The sequence below is a fragment of the Sinocyclocheilus anshuiensis genome, unplaced genomic scaffold (genome assembly GCF_001515605.1).
Source record: "Sinocyclocheilus anshuiensis isolate Anshui unplaced genomic scaffold, SAMN03320099.WGS_v1.1 scaffold99, whole genome shotgun sequence".
NCBI classification, from domain to species: domain Eukaryota; kingdom Metazoa; phylum Chordata; class Actinopteri; order Cypriniformes; family Cyprinidae; genus Sinocyclocheilus; species Sinocyclocheilus anshuiensis.
The window spans coordinates 530,998-553,149 of record NW_015552547.1 but is presented as its reverse complement, the minus strand read 5'-3'; the positions used below and the strand labels follow the sequence as shown (position 1 = coordinate 553,149).

General features: G+C 39.4%; 1 protein-coding gene across 3 annotated transcripts in view; it reads left to right on the top strand.

The window, feature by feature from the left end:
* The window catches only part of LOC107664280 (neuroligin-2-like), a 215,837-nt gene extending 195,431 nt beyond the window's left edge, over positions 1-20,406 (top strand). For all 3 annotated transcript variants that reach the window (XM_016454804.1, XM_016454803.1, XM_016454802.1), the window contains 5 exons: positions 12,027-12,212; positions 13,922-14,187; positions 15,114-15,273; positions 15,853-16,219; positions 17,676-20,406. In XM_016454804.1, coding sequence (XP_016310290.1) covers positions 12,027-12,212; positions 13,922-14,187; positions 15,114-15,273; positions 15,853-16,219; positions 17,676-18,507 — 1,811 coding nt within the window. In that variant the 3' untranslated portion in view covers positions 18,508-20,406. The remainder of the gene's footprint in view (positions 1-12,026; positions 12,213-13,921; positions 14,188-15,113; positions 15,274-15,852; positions 16,220-17,675) is intronic.
* The last annotated feature ends 1,746 nt before the right edge of the window (positions 20,407-22,152 follow it).

Below are 22,152 nucleotides of genomic sequence, written 5' to 3'. Positions count from 1 at the left end.
AACCAGGAACCAAGGTTTCTTCCACATGTCTAAGGCACGTAAGCATCGCCACGTGACCTTGATCGTGCGAAGCGGGTTCCCCCTCGGGGAAAACCCCTAGGTTCTGAGCCACCACTGCAAGGGGTCTCATGTACAGCAGGCCAAAAGGTATCACGTTGGACGCAGCTGCCATCAGACCCAACAGTCTCTGAAACCGTTTGACAATGACTGGCCTTCTCTCACTCCCCTCACGGCTGTCAGAATCGCTTTGATACGAGCAGGAGACAACTGTGCCTGTATCGTTGTCGAATTCCACACCACGCCCAGATAAGGGGTTCTCTGTAGTGGAGAAAGCACACTTTTCTTGGCGTCCAGCCGTAAGCCCAGCTCTTTCATATGGAGTCTCTGAAACCGTTTGACAATGACTGGCCTTCTCTCACTCCCCTCACGGCTGTCAGAATCGCTTTGATACGAGCAGGAGACAACTGTGCCTGTATCGTTGTCGAATTCCACACCACGCCCAGATAAGGGGTTCTCTGTAGTGGAGAAAGCACACTTTTCTTTGCGTCCAGCCGTAACCCCAGCTCTTTCATATGGGCGAGGATGACATCTCGATGCCGAGCCGCCATCTGCTCTGACTGAGCTAATATCAACCAATCATTGATGTAATTGAGTATGCGGATGCCCTGGAGTCGCAACGGAGCCAAGGCAGAATCGACACACTTTGTGAAAGTGTGGGGTGAGAGTGACAGGCTGAACGGAAGAACCCGATACTAGTATGCTTTGTCCCCGAAAGCAAACCTCAGGAACTTCCTGTGTTGAGAAAGGGTGAATACATGGAAGTATGTGTCCTTGAGATCTATCGTGACAAACCTTCTTCGGACCTGATTTGAGACACGATCTGTTTGATAGTGAGCATCTTGAACCGAAACCGTTTGATAGCGCGGTTCAATAGACGCAGATCTATGAACGGACGCAACACCCATCCTTCTTCGGAACGATGAAGTAACGGCTGTAGAACCCTGATTCTATCATGAGAGGAGGAACACGTTCTATGGCCTCCTTCCTCAAGAGAGTTTCTACTTCTTGTTCCAATACCAGAGCCTGCTCGGGTCCCACTAATGTAGGAATAACCCAGTTGAAGCAAGGTGGACGAGAACCGAACTGAATTATGTAACCTCTCTCTACAGTGTGCAGGACCCATTGTGAGACATTTTGTGAGCCATACTGTCACCGGGCGGCAACTGAGAAATTTGCTCGCGGGAGCCCACTGAGCCCTGAAGCACTGGGGGTGGTAGGGGTATCATAGAAGCTCCCTGAGGGCACTGAGGAGGATCGGGCACCGTATACTGAGGTGTGTACCTCTCCTCCCCAGGGTGGGCTGCCCTCAGGGTCCTGACGATGGAATTGTCAGAACCGCTTGGCCGAGGTCCCCTTGGACATAATAACGGTCCGCAGATCCACTTTCTGTTTAGAGGACCCCGACCGAGAGCACGGGTCGCAACGCTCTGCTTCTGGGTCTGCCGGTATGAGGAGCTAGACGGCTGGGACTGCTCCCGCTCAGCAGTCCCAAAGACCTGGGGGCAGCGAGGGAGGAAACCCTGGAATGCCACCGCTTGCTTGTTCGCCTCCTGAAACCTCTCGACGACAGTATCGATTGTGACCCCGAAGAGGCCAGAAGGCGATAGCGGGGCATCCAGGAGGAAGAATCTGTCCTTGTCTTGTAGTTCGGACAGATTCAACCACAGGTGTCACTCCGTAGCCACCAGTGCTGCCATGGAACGGCCGATGACTCTGGCCGTTTCCTTGGTGGCTCGAAGCAACAGGTCTGTGGCCCGATGCAGTTCGGCGACTACGTCGGATTTCTCTTCCTCCCTATCGTCCAGATCTTTTAGCAGGTTGGCCTGGCACGCCTGCAACACCGCCATAGTGTACAGACACGCACCGGCTTGACCTGCCGCCGTATAAGCTTTCCCAACCAAGCTGGATGTCAGTTTTACCGGCCTGGTGGTGGGGCTGTGCAAAAAATCAAATGCGATTTTCATGCACATCTCGTCAGTAAAGCTGCTTCTGTGATTAGTAGTTAATCTCCAGCATGTGCGTTCAGATGGAGCGGCATTTACTACACAGAGCTGTAGTTCACTGACAAGCTACGCAAAATCGCGTTCAAAATCGCAGGCGATTCATTACCGATTATGAACGCGATTTTGTATAGCTTGTCAGTGAACTACGGCTCTGTGTAGTAAATGCCGCTCCATCTGAACGCACGTGCTGGAGATTAACTACTAATCACAGAAGCGGCTTTACTGATGAGATGCGCATGAAAATCGCATTCAATTTTTTGCACAGCCCTACCTGGTGGGAAGCTTCAGGGCCTTCAGGGATGATGCTGAGGACAGGGAGAGATAGCTCGCAAGCGTCTGCTCCACCGCCGGCATCGCCCCATATCCCTTCTCATTCAGCCCCATGATGTTAGAGTAATTGCATACTGTAGGGCTGAAGAGTCGGGATGAAAATGGTTTATCCCACGATCTCGTGACTTCAGAATGGAGATCGGGGAAAAATGGAAGGCCCTGTCGTGAAGGCTGTGATCTAGCTTTAAGGAAGTGCTCATCCAGCTTGCTCTTGGGCTGAGCGTCCTGTTTCTCGGCTAGCCATTCGATGTTCAGTTTGGCTAAAGCACGAGTCACAACCTCCACGAGCTCCTCATACGCGAGGGACTGCAGTGGCGAGTCCACAGTCTCCTCCATGTCGACGCTCATCACATCAACCTCCTCGGAGGAAAATAGATGAAGCGCCTGGCCCTCTCTCTGGGGAGAAGAAACCGCGGGGCGGGCTTCCGATCCCTGAGAGGGGGCCGTGGATCTAGCCCACGATAACCTAGCAGGATTGCAAACCTGGCCTGGAGCGGAGCACACAGAGCGGGAGAAGCTCACAGTCACGGCAGGCAGCCCCCTCGAGAGCTGCCCATGCATGTTCTGCTCCCAAACAGATGACGCACAAATCGTGTGTATCCCCACCCGAGAGATAGCATGGGCAGGGAGGAACACACGACTTGAAACATCGTCTGCTCGCCACAGATTTTGATTTACACTTAGGTAGGGCTGCACGATTAATCGCATGCGATATTTAACGCGCATCTTGTCAGTAAAGACGGTTCTGTAATCAGCGGTAAATCTCCATCACCTGCAGGCTTTCACATTGAGCAGCATTAACTACACAGAGCCGTTGTTTACTGACGAGTTGCGCAAAACCACGTTCATATTCGCGCGATTTTTTGCGCAGCTCATCAGTGAACAACGGCTCTGTGTAGTTAATGCTGCTCAATATGAAAGCACGCAGGTGATGGAGATTTACCGCTGATTACAGAACCGGCTTTCTGACAAGATGTACGTTAAATATCGCATGCGATTAATCGTGCAGCCCTACACTTAGGCATGATATTACTCGCTTTCTATACACAGATTCTCCTGACTGACTGAGTGCTTTTGCATACACACACACACACACACACACACACCTCAGACGCGCTCGCTGAATAGCAAGAAGCTAACATGTGGGCTTGCCAGATGCGCCTTTATGCTTCCTGGTTGCTCACGTCACCCAGCTCGTGACGTCTCGCTTCTCTATTGGACTGATTTCACACATGCTTCAGGACGTGGTCTTGCCGGGGGCATTACCAAAGCATTCGATGCAGCTCGAGTTCCTGAAGGGGAACTGAAGTAGTCATGTTTACAAGGTACTCTGGGATGAAACTACAAAAGCATTTGAGGATCAAGCACCACAGTTTTGCATTAAATTTTTAAAAGATATTCAGAGTTTCCTTTGAGGCACTTAGTTATCATGAAACAGCTATGTTTTCTTATGTCTGTGCAATATTATCTACAGTATGCGTAAAATAGTCTATATATATATTACTTTTGGGCTGGAAGAAAATCTGATCTGCATCTGTATGCATTTTCCACTATTTTTTACAGCTTTTTGCGTACAGCCGTTCCTGAAGACTGTCATGCTGCCATTTAAATTCATCAGCCTATTTTTGTGGTATCGTTTATTTTAGATAAATGCAGATTTACATGTCAATCAGATGCTCTCTTTCTGTCTAATCAGACGGTTCTTTATCAAAATAAGCAACCGTGTGAACCAGACCCTTTAGCATCTTCCACATCATCATTCTTCTTGCTAAGTAGCTTTTTTCCTCTTTCTTTCTCTATCTCTCTTTCTCATCTGGTTAGACAGTGTAAAGTATTAACTTAAAAATATGAAACTGCTGGATTCTAATCTGTATTTATGAACCATTTGTTTTTGTAGATGATCATTTATAAATGTCAGCCAGTTGCAGAATATTATGAAAGTTTTGTGAATTCTGAAAGGCTCAACAGTAGTCCAGGCATTGTGTGTGAGTACATATCTTTCTCTCGGTGATGAAATATTCCCAATAATGAAGAAAAACATGACATTAATGTATAATTTATTGTATTCATTTATTTATAGTGTGAGCTATGAATGCATGAGTCCATTGCTTTCACTCCCTTCATAGAAAATCTGGAAATTTTGACTAGTAGCTTTTTTTAGGGCAAACGAAAAAAATATGTACAGACAAAGAATAGTTCTATGGCTTTATAGGACTGTCACGGTGCACACACACGAGGAACGAGGAGACGCTGGAGAATACTTTACCAAGACTTTATTTTCAGGAACCAAGGGAGACGAACTCAGGAAGACGTTTAACAGCGGACCGAGAACTTGGGACTGGGAACACTATTTATACACACAGGAGGAGGGGATGACGAGACACACCTGGGAGCAAAGGAAACAAAAAAAAACTTGCAAAAAACACGGAAATTAAACACGGGGAAGGGATGCCGCTTATTGTTTGGTCCGCTGTTCTGTCACAGTGCACATACACGAGGAACGAGGAGACGCTGGAGAATACTTTACCAAGACTTTATTTTCAGGAACCAAGGGAGACGAACTCAGGAAGACGTTTAACAGCGGACCGAGAACTTGGGACTGGGAACACTATTTATACACATAGGAGGAGGGGATGACGAGACACACCTGGGAGCAATGAAACACTAATCAGGGGAGGAACAGGAAACTAACCAAATAAGGGCATGGGAAGGCACATGGGGAGCAGGACACACACAAAACATGGAACAGAGTCTGACAAGGACATTGTGGATGGATGGATCAATGGCATGTAGAGATATAGAGAAGCAGCCAGATTGCCTTGATTTTACTCAGTAAATTGCTTATATTGCTTTCATCTCACTTGTGACTCTTTGATGTTTGAGTGTGCGGACTTCTTTCAAGCTCTTCACCATGAAGAGATATAGGAAATTATATTTTGTTTGTGAAATATATTATTTGGGGGGTTTTTTTGCTATAGTTTCATAGCAATTAAGCATATTTCCACCCCAAATTCTCATTATCACAATGCAAAAAATTACTGCTCACATATTAACATTATTGAAATGTGAAAATAAAAAAATTGTTTTCATTTTAAACCCATTATGGTAATGAGAATTGTTTACACAAAGCAATTGTAATTAAACTAACATTTAGTTTACGTATAATTGTACTTATAATTGTAATATAATCTTATTAATATAATTCTTGAATTTTACAATTCATCTGTGATTTCGGGGATTGAATATGACCCAGACTTTCTTGACAGGTTCACCTGAATATGTCAACACAGTTCTGACCCTTTGACTTTCCAGCCAGCGTCTCCATGTCCAGATCCTCCACCTTTTTACACCGAACAGATGTAGCCTCATATTCTTGGCCCCCTTCATTTCATGCTTATCAGCACACACAGCTTGTTATCAGACAGATTTATTCAAATAGTCGCCACATTCGGCACAAACGGCTGCAATCTGCAACATCAAAATGAATTGTAGTTTATCATATCATTTGCATTTTTTAATTATGCTGCAAGGCAAGAAGGCAGGGAAGAGAATGAGAGAGTATGAGTGGAAAAGATTTGTTTGAGTGTTTGAGCCACTGTTGGCCTGAGTGCCATGAAAGTAAAGAGAAAGAGGAGGGAATGTTCAGAGCTGTGGGAGGAAATGCAGCGTGGGATCAGAGGAAGTCATGCAGCCACTGAAGCATGATGCTGCCCGGACACTCTCAGGGAAGCGGTCACGCGGGGTCAGTCTCACACATTGCGGAACAAAATGTGACAGTAATGCACAAAAGTTCAGAAGAGATAGAGAAAGACAGAGTCAGGATGTTAAAAGATGGTATTTATGGTTCAAGCACAGTCTGTTAAACACAAATGAGACAGTATGTTAATTATTAATCGTTAACCATCCTCCGTTCCACCCACAGTCCTCTCATCTCAAAATAAAATGTATTATTTAATTTACTGATTCACAAAAGTTGCCATTTCCGTCCAGCCTTTTTTGTTTTCAAGTGATCCTTAGCAAAGGATCAGAACAGTCAGGTCTGCCTATCTATCTATCTATCTATCTATCTATCTCTCTCTCTCTAGTGTTTTTCTGTCTATAAAACCTCAACTTAAAGAGTTTTTAAACTTTTTTTTTAATTTTACAACAATCTTTAAGGTTTGACTTTACAAAGTTGCTGTTATAGTTAAAATTAACAGTTATACAAATTTTTTCGCAATTCATTGTAATTCTACTTCTTCTCATTATTTTAAATTGCAGAATTTAAATTGCAGTTCTGCATCCTGTATGATACCTCAATTCAAATTCAGGAAATTAATTGAAATTTCAATGGCATGCTCAATTCAGTTCTGAATGACGCTCAACCCTGGCACACATTACTTAAACAGTGAGCACATCTGTTCTTGAACTGTGCAAGCCTGGCAGATTGTGTTTAAATAAGTGTTGTTTTATCTGTAGTGAGTGTTCAAATGCATTATGCCTTCACTTTTTTCTAAAGCTATGATACTGCACACGTACTGTGGTGGCCCCACTGGCATTTAGAGCACCTGTGGAGGTGTGTGTACGAGCGTTTGTGTGTTCTGTGTTCCATCATGCAGTGCCGGACTACAAATGCCCACTGTCACCCCTATTTCACTCCCCATTACCCTGGGCAGGAGGGCCAGTAGAGTGTGTGAGGGCACAGCAAATGAGAGTAAATGGAAGAGGGAGGAAGAGAGAAAGAGAACTAAAAAGAATCAGACAGAGAAATAGAAAGCAATAGAAGATCGTACCCTAACATTATTTTGGTCCATATCTCGTTCTAACAAGAGAACTGTGAGCAACCACACACATACATATAAACACCCACTAGCGCAGAATATGTCGTTACTAAGCATTGATGTATTCAAAAAGCAGCAGTGCATTACTCCTGATGTTCAAGTTATGCAATGCTGCGTGAGCTTACTCTTATAAATTTGCTATATATAGGCCTATATATTTTTAGGTGCATTGTTTTTACATTGCGATTTATAGCAACATGTGGAGTCAGTCAAATGATGCCACACAGGTGGGCAGCATGGTATGGGAGGCAAAACAAGAGTATCTGGGTCAATCCTGTTATGCAGTGCCTTTAAAACTCTGTAACTTGAATATGCCTGTGTTGTTATTCAAGGAGGAATTTAAATGAAAGGCTATACCAAACTTTCAGAAATGTGCCCTGGTTAAGCTCAGCCACTTTATTTATTATACCGTTTTACACCATTACAAGACAACTGCAGGACAAAATTAATCTGACAGGATAAAAAAAGTTCTAATTTTAGCCATTGTTTGGTGAGTGACGGAGAATTAGCTTACATGATGGTGTTGACTTGATATTTTTAACAGCTTTTGTAATTATGTTGTCATTACTGATATCTGTAGTTGTAAAAAAAAATAATAATTAAATGCTTAAGCATGAAATAAACCATCTAATGCCTCAAAACATCATGTTTATGCTGTTGTTTTACCACCTGAAATTATATTGTCCCTTCCTGAGGATGATGTCTTTAAGCAACTGGCTTATATAAAGAGAAATTACAAAACACTAACAGGATGGAAAGTGATATTAAGTGATAAAATGATTAACTAAATGAAAATGCCCAAGAAAACATGTTTTGTTTGAAACAATCACGGAAAAGGGAAAAATTAAGAAACACCTGGAAAATATATTGCCTATTTTTACATGTCAGAAGTTTAATATTGTAGCACCAGGGGATATGGCAAACACAGCAACATCTGCTCAAAGTGGTATAATGATTTAGAATTCACCCCATGTTCCCTTAGTTGTGATATTGTGAAAAAATTAACTAATGTGATTTCCATCTTTAGAAATGGTGTGTTTTAAAACTTAATAAAAAATCGCAAAAAAAAAAAAAGAAATGGTGTGTTTTACTGTTTTATCCACTTTGTTAAGACATATATAACCAGTGTTGGGGAAAGTTACTTTTAAAAGTAATGCATTACAATATTGTGTTACTCCGTAAAAAAGTAACTAATTACGTTACTTAGTTACTTTTTATGGAAAGTAATGTGTTACTTTACTAGTTACTTGAAAAAAGTAATCTGATTACGTAACTTGCGTTACTTGTAATATATTACCCCCAACACTGTATATAACTGATGATAACATGATGATAATGACCCATCAGTTCAATCTGTTGGTTTCCTATCCATTGGTTGAAATACTTGCAGACTTTATACAGACATAGTTTTTTTCTGTTCAAATCTAGGAATTTAGAAAATGATTCAAAAATGTCAAATGTCAGAATAGGTATAATTTAACATAATGATGATATCAAATAATCGGTTGTGCTGTATTGCAAATGCAAATTATCTCTTTAAAGCCATTATAGAAAATGTCACCTAAGGTCTTCCATGCAGTTCAACAGGCATTGTGCACACATACACACAGACACAGAAGCTAATCAGAAAGTGGGATCTTATTTTCCAGTCCAAATTTCTGCTGAGGATTCTTTTAAAGACGATTTTACAGAGTCGTACATACACACACTCTTCACCAGGATAATGTGGCTGACAGAGCCTAGAAAATAATGATAATTAAGATAAATCTAAAGCAGAAGATGTTGGGGGTGAAATCACAGTAATGACCGTGGTGGTTTTAATGGCTGCTCACAAAGCTTAGGCCAAAAAACAATTTAACTTTGTTATTTTAAGGTTTACAAGGAGATTTTGAGGCCAATGGCCATGTTTGAGCAAGAGGTTGCATTATACTGGCAAATCATTGACTGCTGTGAGAGATCTACTAAAGGTGACGTAATAAATCTAAACAGCCGCAGATAATCTCATTGCCGTATCTGACGCTCTTTGATGTGACGTTTTTGTCTATTTTGATGCTCTTTGAGGAATAATCCAAATATCTCTCTCTGCATTCTGCGTGTGGATGTGGACTGCATGCTAATAGTGTATTGAGGGGTTGGAGTTGATTAAAAATTGTCATAATAATGGTTCACTTTAGGAGCAATTCACTAAGAATGAATCGTGCGCCACTGTTAGCACCGTTTATTTCATTGTGCTGTTTTGAATTGTTTTAGCACCCAATTCACTAAAGAAATTATGCATTATGACGGCTTCATCATTTGATCATGCGCATGCTAAACTGGCACAACTTTTCGTGAATTTGCCTCCTATGCTTTCAATAAGAATCAAAATGAATTAGACAAAATTGTTTCTAAGGCGTCCATTCCAAGGACCTTTTTAATGAAACATGAGCAGAATGAAATTCTGTGTACATCATACATAAACATTTAGCGTATTATGAATGATTTGCAGAGAAATTCATTCTGCTTGTGGCAGAATGTATTTAATGGTTGCAATGTGTTTGTGGATGATGGAGGACTCTGTGTTTGTTTACGGTTATTTTATTCATAGCAAATGAGGATCATGTCAAGTCACAGCTGTCATACTGTCAAGCTCTGAACTCCATGATAGATAAATCTACATTGTTAACTGTCCTTCCACAACCATAATCTGACCTCTCTTATCTCTCATAGCAACCTCAGACTGTCACACAGTACTTCACACATGTCACACAGTACTGAATTCAGGTAGTGTCATGATATTCACAGAAATCCAGCAGAAAGGTCATAGGTGAGAAGAGTCAGAAGAGTTTAGTGTATGTGCTCATGTATTTTTGAGAAGTGAGAATACAGCCGTCTGAAAGCTGAAAGATGCACTTTCACAAGCAGTATATGGATGTAGGAAGGCATCAAGGCACATCAGAGTTCAATGTTTGCATAACGTTCTGTCTACTAAGATGCCATCACCCTTTTTTGTTTTTCCTAGCCTATAATAAGACTGAGAATAGCTTCTGACAGGGTGGTTGAAATCTGTAAATTAGTTTAAACACTACAAAGTTTGGGGTTTGTTAAGATGCTTTCTTTATTTTTGAAAGAAATTATATTTTAGCATGGACACATTCAGTGGCTCAAGAAATAACAGTAAAGACTTTTACATTGTTGCAAAAAAAAATGTTGTTCTTTTGAACTTTTTATTCATCCAAGAATCCTGAATCCAAGACAAAAAAAAAAGAGAAAAAAATGTATCGTGGTTTCCCCATAAATATTACACACAACTTTTTCAACATTGATGACAATAAGAAATGTATTTGATCAACAAACCAGTATATTAGAATGATTTGAATAATGACTGCCCAAGAAGTAGGTTTCATCAGAAGGCACCTTTTCCAGAAGTGTTGTCTGTTAAGTCATTAACTGACTAGGCACAAATGCAGAAAGGCCGTTAGTTTTGGACTCTGACGTGTATTAGGCAGTTTGATACAGGCATTTTATTTCCATTGGAATATTTCTACATGCGCGAGATATGTGTCTGTCTCTCTGTCTGTGTGTGTGTGTGTGTGTGTGTGTGTGTGTGTGTCAGTCTTTGATCAGTAAAGTTCCTGGTGACTTGGAGGCAGATGAAACAGTTTTTCCAAATTAGAGCACCCACTCACTCACCCTCTGTCTCAGCCATGCCCCCCTCTCTACTGTCTCAAGCTCTCACTTTCATTCTTAGCCTGCTGTTATCAGACATTTGACTAAATAAGATCAGAGGTCAACTACCAAAACAAATGTTTTTTTTTTTTCAGTCCACTATTTTTCCTACTTTCTTCTTCTTTTTCAGTTTTATAGATGATTTATTTTATTTTGATGACAATGCCCAACTGATGGCATTATTGCACTCTCTATTAGGGATGGTAAGATTCACCGAGTGTGCATAAGATACAAGTTGCCATTTGTATCGTGATGCATTGTTTCTTACATATTTGCATAGGTAAAAACTATTTATATATAATTATTAGTAGATGCACTATACTAAAAATAATTTGTGACCAATATTTTATATGTAGATTGATTTCTCCTCTCTAAACTGTTTCTCTAGCATGTTCTCTCATCACCATTGCTGCTATATAAATATGATATATCACAGCACTACTGATTTGCTGTCTGTCCGAACCAAAGAAATAAAAGCAAGCTATTTGTACCATATTGAATTGCATAGCATCATATTTTTTCCATTGCATCATATTGCATTGAATCGCATTGTGTTGAATCGAATCGAAATCGGATCGCACTGCATCGTAATAGGGGTGAATCGTATTGCATCGCATTGGTAGCTGCTTCATATGTATCTTTAATGTATTGTATCGTTGGCTATGCATTGAGATGCGTATCGCATCGGCCTGTTATGAAGATGCACATCCCTACTCTCTATCAATTATTTTAGTATGTTTATATGCTATATAGTATTTATTTTAATTTTAAAATTTATTTAAATTTTTTACATTTTTGTTTAAGTTTTAGTAATTTTTAATGTGCTTTTGTCATTTTTAGTAGTTTTTTAATCTCATTTATTATTTATATCATTTATTTGTTTTAGTTTTAGTAATTTTAGTACTTAAATTTCTCATTTTCAAGTTTTTGATAATATTTATATTTCATAATATTTCAATTTTATTTTATATCAGCTGTATTTCAATGGCCAAAAGCAATTTGTAATAGTTTTGTCTAAAAATTATATTACTGCTCTCCATTAACAAATCTGTCTGTATTTTTTCTTTCCCCCTTTCTTCTATTTCTCCTCTACTTTACTATTTAGGTTTTCTTAGCACAGGAGATCAGTCTGCTAAAGGGAACTATGGCCTGTTGGATCAAATCCAGGCCTTGCGTTGGCTGAATGAGAATATTGGACACTTCGGTGGTGATCCTGAACGAATCACTATCTTTGGCTCTGGAGCTGGAGCGTCTTGTGTCAACCTACTCATCCTGTCCCACCACTCTGAGGGTAAGACAAATGCATGTGTTTGTCCATGTGTTAATGCTTTAAAGTGTGTGTGTGTGTGTGTGTGTGTGTGTGTGTGTGTGTGTGTGTGTGTGTGTTAATGCTTTAACAGACTAATACTATCCCTGCACAGGTTTCCATCTCATTATTAATGCTGTGTGCATGTGTGTGTTACCTCACAAAATGTCTCACCGTCCTGTCCAACTGTGTTCTGTTGCATTGCTCATCAAAAACGTCCACCTTTACCCGCACCATCTTCATCATCACTGTCATCCTCACCTAACATCAGTCCTACAGCCCTCAACTGTCAGTCACACCAGGTAAGTCATGATAGTTTTTACCCTGGAGAAACCAATCATGTTATTTCCCTGTAAGGAGCCCAAGCCAACTGAAACAGGAAGAGATAAACAAATAAAGGTATGTAGGTAAGTGTTAAAGGGATAGTCCACCTAAAAATGAAAATTCTGTCATTGTTTCCTCGCCCTCATGTCATGTATGGAACAAAAAAGAAAATAATCTGAAGAATGTTAGTAACGGAGCACTTTCAGTCTCACTGACTTCCATTGTAATTTTAAAGACAAAACATAAAGTGAATTCAAAGGGGGTCAAAACTGTTTGGTTATCATTCTGCTAAATATGTTCTTGTGTTTACAAAGAAATTTATACAGATTTGGAATGACTTCAGGGTGAGTAAATGATGAATGTTAATTTTTGGGTGGACTATCCCTTTAAAGTTAAGGAAGTGGATAGAGTTCATGCGAAGTGAAAAAAAATAGCGAAGTGATTTTTTTGAGCACCTCTTAACTAAATGTCTGTTTGTGTGCCTGTACAAGCTAGGTAAAGAGAAAAGAACAGGCGTGTTAGCAGAGACAAAGCTACAGTAGCTCCATATTGATTTCTCTGGGAAAGTTAACATGCTCTCCAATAATTAAAAAGACAGAAAGAAAGGAAGGAGGGCATAACAAGGAAAAGACGAGCCCTTTGGTAATATGTTTCTACTCTTCTCTTGAGAGTAAGAAAAAGGCTTTGTTTGTAAGTGAAAAGGCTACAAGAGAATAATAGATTTGCTGTTATTATTTCAATGCAAGATGGAATTAGTACGATGTTATCTCAATAATCACTGAAAAATGTTGTTTGTGGCAAACCCAATCCTCATTTTCTTCTGTTCTCAGTTTTTCATTGATGCAATTCCAGCTGACACTGTGTTAAGAGCTACTGGAATTGACATCAAACAATTTACATCCAATTAACAAGCCCTGGATATACTGAATATACAACATAACATTTAAATAACCGTACTACAGTATACCATTATATCACTGTTGAAATTTAGTTGACAAGAAATACTTATGGAAAACTGACATGTCCTTCATGTCCTTTTAAAACTAATTTTGCTAATTAGTATGCATGTAGCTTTTATGACCTCATATTACATTTGAGACTACATGAGATATATTTACTTAATTTGTCACACATCAGGACTATTGGAAATTATGAAAACCATTTCAAACCATTGACAAATTATGAAGGTGACCAGTTACAGGACACTTTCCATTATTTATTCAAATATATTTAAAAATAAAATTGATGTTTTAAAAAAAATCCATGGATGTTATGCGTCAACGACCCTTATATGTATAAACCAGGTATATGATGTATGCAGGTTTTCGTCTGTGTAGTTAACAGCTTGTTATTGTTCCCTCTCATCCCAGGCCTGTTTCAGAGAGCCATTGCTCAGAGTGGTTCAGCCATCTCCAGCTGGTCCATTAGCTACCAGCCCTTGAAGTACACTAAGATTCTGGCCCGTAAAGTGGGATGCACATATGGGGAGACCGCAGACCTGGTGGATTGTCTCCGCAGGAAAAATTTCAGAGAGTTGGTGGATCAGGACATTCAGCCGGCCCGCTACCACATTGCATTTGGACCTGTGATGGACGGAGACGTTGTGCCAGATGACCCCGAGATCCTGATGCAGCAGGTGATCTTGAGATTACTTTCATTTGTGAGGAAGGTTTCTAAGACCTATGTTAATTCAAAATTCAGCATAGTCTATCTTTCCAAGCCAAATATTAGGTTTAAACTATTTCCAGTAAACCACCCAAACTACCTTTTAAACCAAATCTTAGTGAAGCTTCAAGCATAGGCTTATGAATAAAGCTTCATCAGATCTACTTTTGTAACTGCAGACTAAATGTTTCATGAAAATTAGTGACACCATATACTTTTGATGTGCCATCATAGGCTATCATGTTATACAACAATGTCATATAAGTGGGTCAAAGTCAGTAAATTCTTAAATAAATTATACTTTTTTTATTAATGAATGATATTCATAATCTTTAAAATTGTCACTTCTTATTTATCATTTATTAAAAATGATAAATGTAACAAAGACCAAAATAATTGGGTGTTTATGGGTGGAATTTCAGGATTTTCAGATCTCAGGAAAAGGTATTTTTTAAGATCTCATGAAAAAACTGCAAAGTAAAACTGCCCAGATGTTAACACATTTTATAAATGTATTAAAGTGAGAAATGTATAAAGTCTAGGTATAGGGGACAAGCCTAACATAATGAAATTCTGTCTAATTTATCATTTCTAAATTAGGAATATTTTATTAAATATACATGACCAAGTTTAAAGCTATTATAATCTACCCTTTAAAACTAAGTTCTAAGTTACTTAAAGGGGTTTTTGAACCTTAAACTGCATAAACACATTTCATTACACCAAATACACAAAATAATGTTCTTTTTAGCAGCATCATATGACCCCTTTAAAATCATTCTAGGTAACAAAAGTTGATGAATGCCATATATGGAAGAAATCTTTTTTTTTTTTTTTCCTTCCTACTGGTTCCTTGCAATAAGTTTGTCAGAGAATGTTAAATTCTTTCTCCACTAGGGGGAGTTCTTGAACTACGACCTTCTGATTGGTGTAAATCAAGGAGAGGGGCTGAAGTTTGTGGATGATGGGGGCACTGAGAGTGAAGAGGGCATTTCAGCTGCAGCTTTTGACTACACCATCTCCAACTTTGTGGATAACCTCTATGGATATCCTAAAGGTACGATCTTAAGTCCCCTTTTTATTTGACTTTTATTTTTCTTGTCTGTTTTACAATTATCATTAGAAAGTAAACATCTAGGTATCTATATCAGCATATTTCATATTAAATTGTGCCAGAGTTTGACAGTTTTGTCAAGGTGAAAAAAATGGGTCTTTAGATTAAATTCTCCTGAATACAGGTGTAATGCAGAGCAGTCCTTGTAGTTCATATGTTTATTTTGCCAAGTGAAGACTCAAGTCTGGTTGGGTAAACATCATTCTGACTTTTAATGAGGGACAATACTAAGTACAACAATAAAATTGGTAGGCTACTAGATATTCTGCTTACTCTTGATTAGGTGCTATTGTTAACATTTTCCACCAGAGGGCGATAAAAGACAAGCAATGTCCATCAGCATGCTATTTTATGTGACCTGTAATATGGAGATTTTATGTCTGGTATTTAATGTCCTATGCATATGAGCTATTAAATATTGTTATTTTACAAATAACATGCATTCATGGGTGAATTTTCTCCAAGTTCATCAGACAAACATTCATATACACACTCAAATTCTCTTGTCTGTTCTTTTTGTAGGTAAAGACATCCTGAGGGAGACTATTAAGTTCATGTACACAGACTGGGCAGACCGAGACAATGGGGAAATGCGGCGCAAGACTCTCCTGGCATTATTCACTGATCACCAGTGGGTAGCACCAGCCGTAGCTACTGCCAAGCTCCACGCGGAGTACCAGTCTCCCGTCTACTTCTACACCTTCTATCACCACTGCCAAACAGAGACTCGACCCGAATGGGCAGACGCTGCACACGGGGATGAGATACCATATGTGTTTGGTGTGCCCATGATTGGAGCAACAGACCTCTTCCCTTGCAACTTTTCCAAAAATGATGTCATGCTTAGCGCTGTGGTGATGACATACTGGACCAACTTTGCCAAGACCGGGTGAGTCTGAATATGCAAAATATTATTTATTTCTGTTTAAATAGCTAAATTATAGTCATAACACATTTCTTTGAAATTACATTCAAATTCATTCTAAAATCGTTTTATTTCCTGACATTAAAATTGGGTCTGGACGATATGGCAAATTAGATATCATCATGACTTTTTTTCCCCGTATCATTCAATATAGATGTGTATCATGATATTCATTTCATATAATTAATAGGGAAGGAAATTCCACATGTTTGTTAGACCTCGAGAATTTCGAGTTTTATTTTTTCTGGATTTATACATTTTTCATCAAAAATGGTGTCATAATAAAATGAATTCAGAAATATAACAATTCATTTACAACAACACATTGCATTTTTATTTTGTGCTGCACAACAGAATTTGTATGCTGTATAAATTAAAACATGGTTGAAAAAATATCTTGGTTGTATGATATTCATTAAAATTAGGTAATAAAATTACTTTGAGAAGTAGCCTACATTTTACTATACAACCCTAGTGAAAAAGTAATATACAGTAGTCAACATTTGAAGTGGCTCAAAAAAGCTCATCAAATTTGTCCTAAGACAAGAACACATTTTGGTTTTAGCTTTGATGAAAGGTTTTTGATCCATGTCAAATGTTGACTAGTGGGTTTAAAATACATTTATTTATACTACTTGTGTACAATGCACATTTCCTAATATTAAGCCTAAAATGTGTATTAATGTCACTATTGGTGAGGACTGTATGATCTTTGATTAATATCGGTCTTTAAATGCAAGATATTTAAAGTGTACCTATAGTATACTTGCAATGGTTCCACTTTAGCACAATCAAATATACTTCAGTATATCTTTAGTTGGATTTCAGCACAACTTCTGCACAATTAAAGTGCAAAAGTACAAAATTAGTTCCAATTTAGCAACCTACTATGAGAGCCTGTTCTAGTACAGCCCCAAAACAAAATCAAGACATTGTAAAAGAGCATAATAGGACCCCTTTAAGTATACCAGTTTAGTATACCAAAAGTACAATAGAAGGGTATTTTTATTAAGCACATAAATATGTAAATGTTTTTGTAGTATACTTAGCATGAAATAAATGTATATTTATTTTTCACTAGGGAATAGTAATATATTTCTGTCAAAAATGTCAGTGTAAGCCAAACCTTTATTTTGGCAGCTTGACATTGAGACCTTGAGTTTCAGTGTTCCAGATTGTCTAGATGTTGGCTAAATATTGAAAATTTCTCAAAAGTTTATTATATTGTGCTTTTTTTTTTTTCAATAAATATCAAAATCTTTTATCACCTGGCCCGAATTCAAATTGCAGTTCTGTATCCTGTTTTAAATTCCAATTTGATTTAAAAAGGCTTCTCAATTAAAAAGTTCTGAGTGGCTCACAACATCGGTGTGGAATTCATTCAAATACCCTTTTGACACAAGATATCTGTTTTCTCTAGGGATCCCAACTTGCCTGTTCCTCAGGACACCAAGTTCATCCACACCAAGCCCAACCGCTTTGAGGAAGTGATCTGGACCAAGTTCAACTCCAAAGACAAGCAGTATCTCCACATTGGCCTGAAGCCTCGCATCCGGGACAACTACCGAGCAAATAAGGTTGCCTTCTGGCTGGAACTGGTTCCTCACCTCCACAACCTTCACGAGGAGGTTTTCAGCACCGCCACAACCCGGCTGCCTCCAGGAACCGCCCGCACCCCACACTGGAAGGGTCAGGGACCTCGTACCACACGCCATCCCATCCCAACCTTCCCTACAGAATCGGACCCAGATGGCTCAGAGCCCCCTCGATTCCCTCCCTTCCCAAGCGACACCCGGGACTACTCTACAGAACTGAGTGTGACGGTAGCTGTCGGTGCATCACTCCTCTTCCTCAACATCCTTGCCTTCGCCGCACTTTACTACAAACGTGACAAACGGCACGAGATGCGACGGCACCGACTGTCCCCGCAGCGAGGCGGACCCGCTAATGACTTAGCACACAGCCAAGAGGAAGAGATCATGTCCCTGCAAATGAAGCACTCGGAGCACGACGCCCACCACGACATGGAGCCGTTGCGACCGCATGATATTTTACGTCCCGCATGCCCACCCGACTACACATTGGCACTTCGGCGGGCACCCGACGATGTTCCGCTCATGACCCCCAATACTATCACCATGATTCCCAGCACCATTACTGGCATGCAACCTCTCCATGCCTTCAACACTTATCCTACAACCACCGGCCACAACAACACCTTACCCCACCCTCACTCCACCACCCGTGTATAGTAGCACCCCCAAACGAGAGGACTAGCTCTCATACATATCCAGTTTTCTCTCTCTGTCCACCTTTCCAAGCTCCTAAACTTAAGATGCTCTCAGTTCAGCTGTCTAGAGCAGCTACTCCTGTTGGCGTTCTCATAGACACAATCAAGGTTTCGTAGAAGTTGCACACACTAGAGGAGCTCTGTTTGTAGACTCAACGATGAGCAACAGATTTGGTCGGCAGTGACAAGTCATCAGCCTCGTACTGGATTCAACTTGCTGTTTGTTTTTACACATTGTTCTTAAAGAAATTGGGCATCAGTGATTGACTAAGCTGATCCGATGTCATGAGGGGAAATTATGACATTTACCCACTTTTCTTCTCTCACTAAATTGGCAGAGTGCAGATTTCATCCATCCTTTTTGTCATCCTCCTTTGCTATTCCATTACCAGCCCATCGCTCTCTGTCCGAATGTGATCTGTGTCCTTGGATTATGTTTTATATGAATCATAGGGGCATTCGATAAAAGGTGGTAGCTGGATATGTTGTGTTAACCTGCAGTCTTGTGTCAAGTATTAAATCATACCTTGTAACAAGAGACGCAGAGAATGAGAGAAAATGACAGCATCTGACAGAAGACGAAAACAAAAGTGCCAACCTCCACTCTTTTTCTCTCACTGTCATTTTATCACACATATTTGACTTGGCTATGTGTTGTTTCTTAGGAAGATTTTTGTATGTATAAATATAAAGACAAATATATAAAAGAATGATATAAATATATATTTACATGGATTGCTCGGTGGGATCTATGCATGAAATATTTTAAAGCACCAAGATGGACATTTGCATTTTTTTTTTTTAAGTTTGCTTGCTTAAAATGCCTGCAGAAACCTTCTCTGCAGTAGTATTTTCGTCAGTATTAGTCCAAATATAACCTCTTCCTCAGTCTGACCACTCTATAGGACAGTATCCTCTCTCTGTATCCAGAAAGAGAGCTATTGGCAATATTCTTTTAAATGCTTTTTGACATTCATTTGCAGTTGTTGGTGCTATTATTTGACCATCAACCATGTAGGGCTCTGCCAGAGCCATCTGTGATGGTCCGGACAGTTGCATAAATACAGCAAATAGCGAATGCACATGTAGCTTTGCATCTCTTTTATGGGCCTCTGACCGTTATATTTCTCAGATACAAATGATTCTCTTACACCTCGGCCCATCTTTCTCTCTCTGTGGCCTCTCTCGTTCTATCTCTGTCCTTACTCTTTCAGTTCAAAATCATTTGGTTTTTGACAACCAAATTTAATAAGCATCTTTTTTGTGTATTTGTGCGTGTGCACACATAAAGAGTGTGTTTTCTAGGCAATAGCTAGGTGTCCTGTACATTTGTGTTAATGTGAATGTGTGAGATAAGAGAATATGAGACGGAGAGGCACAACGAGAGAGAGAAATGCAGACTTCTGAGTTTGTTCAATCCTCATAACACAGAAATCTCCTTCATCTGTGGCCCTCTATCATTCAGGAAAACCTACCTGGCCATTTTACATACAAAATAGTTAGGAATAGTCTGGAAGCACTGCTAATGTGTTTACCCACATCTCTACATATCTCACATCTGTCTGCACTGCACACTTGACCTTTTTGACAAGGTTATGACAAGCACAGCAAATAGTGGTGGTGGCCAACCAGATCTATATATAGACAAATCTTACAGATTGTTTCTTCAGAATATATGTTCAGGTTAAAGAACGAATGGCTCAGAATCACTGGACAGTAACTGCGGGATAAACATGATCACTTACGTTCTCTTCATGCCTTGTTAGTCATATTTTTCTGCCACTGCTGTGTGTCACGGGAGGATGACGGTTTGTCTCACTGTTGGCTCCGCTTGCCAGTGTATTGAGTCTGAGATGCCCAGGACCATCATGATGGAGCAAGAACTAAAGCCAGTATGCTGCACAATGTACTAAACATGAACAGACTCTAATAGCATTGCTACGCAAACATGCTGGAGTTTCAGTCATGAAAACAGAACTTTCTTCTGCGGTGTGGACTGAAAACAACAACAACTGGACAATAAACGAAGGGAGATTGTAACAAACTTCAGTTGCAGGTACCTTCTGGAGATCCGAGAGTGTAGGTTGGACCTGTGGATATGTACCATCTGTGGACTTTTGTGTGGTTGTAGGTATAACTGAACTCCATTTTAAACAAACTATGAGGAGTTGACTAGAGCTGTGTACAAAACAACCTCAGTTCTAATAATCAATACCGTTTTACGGGATGAGTTCCAACTCTTTTGTTATTTCTCTCGTTTGTTTTTGTACGCTCAACCACTAGAGTGTGATGTCGTGGTACATACAGAATAAAGACTCTACATCCATTACGAGTCATTCATTGGGTCTTCAGTATAGCGTACAGTGAGAGAAGGAGAAATAGAAATGAACTGTACATTTTTAAGTGTAAGAACAAATCAACTGAAAATATTTGTAAATATTCAGTGACTTGTTTAAATGTTTTGTTTGTTTTTCTTTTCTTTTGGTTTTGTTTTTTCTTTCTGGTCGAATTAAATTTGAAATACTTTGTGACCAGGACAACAGGTGCAAGTTCTAATTCAGCCACCAGCAAAATTGATGAATCTCATTCGTTAAATTCACTTTCTGCTGCTTCATTTCGTTTTGGGATCAGAGGATGGCGATGATGACTTGCTCCTATATTTGAGCTTAAAGAGATTGTGTATTATGTATGTAGCATACCAATGTCGCTTGAATCATCACAGCTAGTCATATTTCTGCACAAGTATGATTGGCTGTCTGTTTCATATACAAAGCCTGCCCGTTTTCAAAATTCTTTGATATGGAGATGGACTAGAACGTCCAGTTTATTTAAGCAAAGTAAGCACTGGAATCCATGGTGGTTATGAGAAGTTTTTCATCTGCCATGAACTTGTTGTAGCATTGAATTTTTACCAAAAGGTGGTAGGGATTTTATGAAATATCTAAAATAGGGGAAAAGTACTGTTTGATGGTCACATTTGTACACTTAAGCATACATTTTATTATTTTTGACTGAATTAAGCATCTAGTGAAATAATGCCAAATTAAAGATGGCATAAAGAGTGCACGAGGATTTCAATATGTTTAAAGATTACTGAATAAATGAAGCACACGTTATTCCTCTAAGAAAATAAACACATTTTACTGGGTCCTAAAGCAAATTTACACCTGTTGCCCTGTTTTACTATATATGTTCAGAATCAGAACGCCAAGCTTGATGAAGAATAAACATGTTAATAATGGATTTTTTTTTAAAAAAGAAAGGTAAAATTATATAAATAAGGTGATGATATTTCTCTTTATTTAGAAGTTATTACACACTGTATGCTGTGACTCTGATCTGGGGAACATTAAAGAAATTCATAGCCAGACAACAGACTCTTGTTTTCTTTTAATCAAATTGTCATCTAAATGACTCATTTAATTAGAAGGAATTAACTGCAATAAATTGCTATACCTGAAGTGTATTTCCCAACAACAACCGTGATGGAAATGCCTTCTTTGACCAACAGACATTACTGTAAATGTAGTCTTACAGTCATTTACAGAATGGTTGAAACACTGTTATAGGAAGATAAACATGTTCACTAGTGATTCGCTCATTTGTC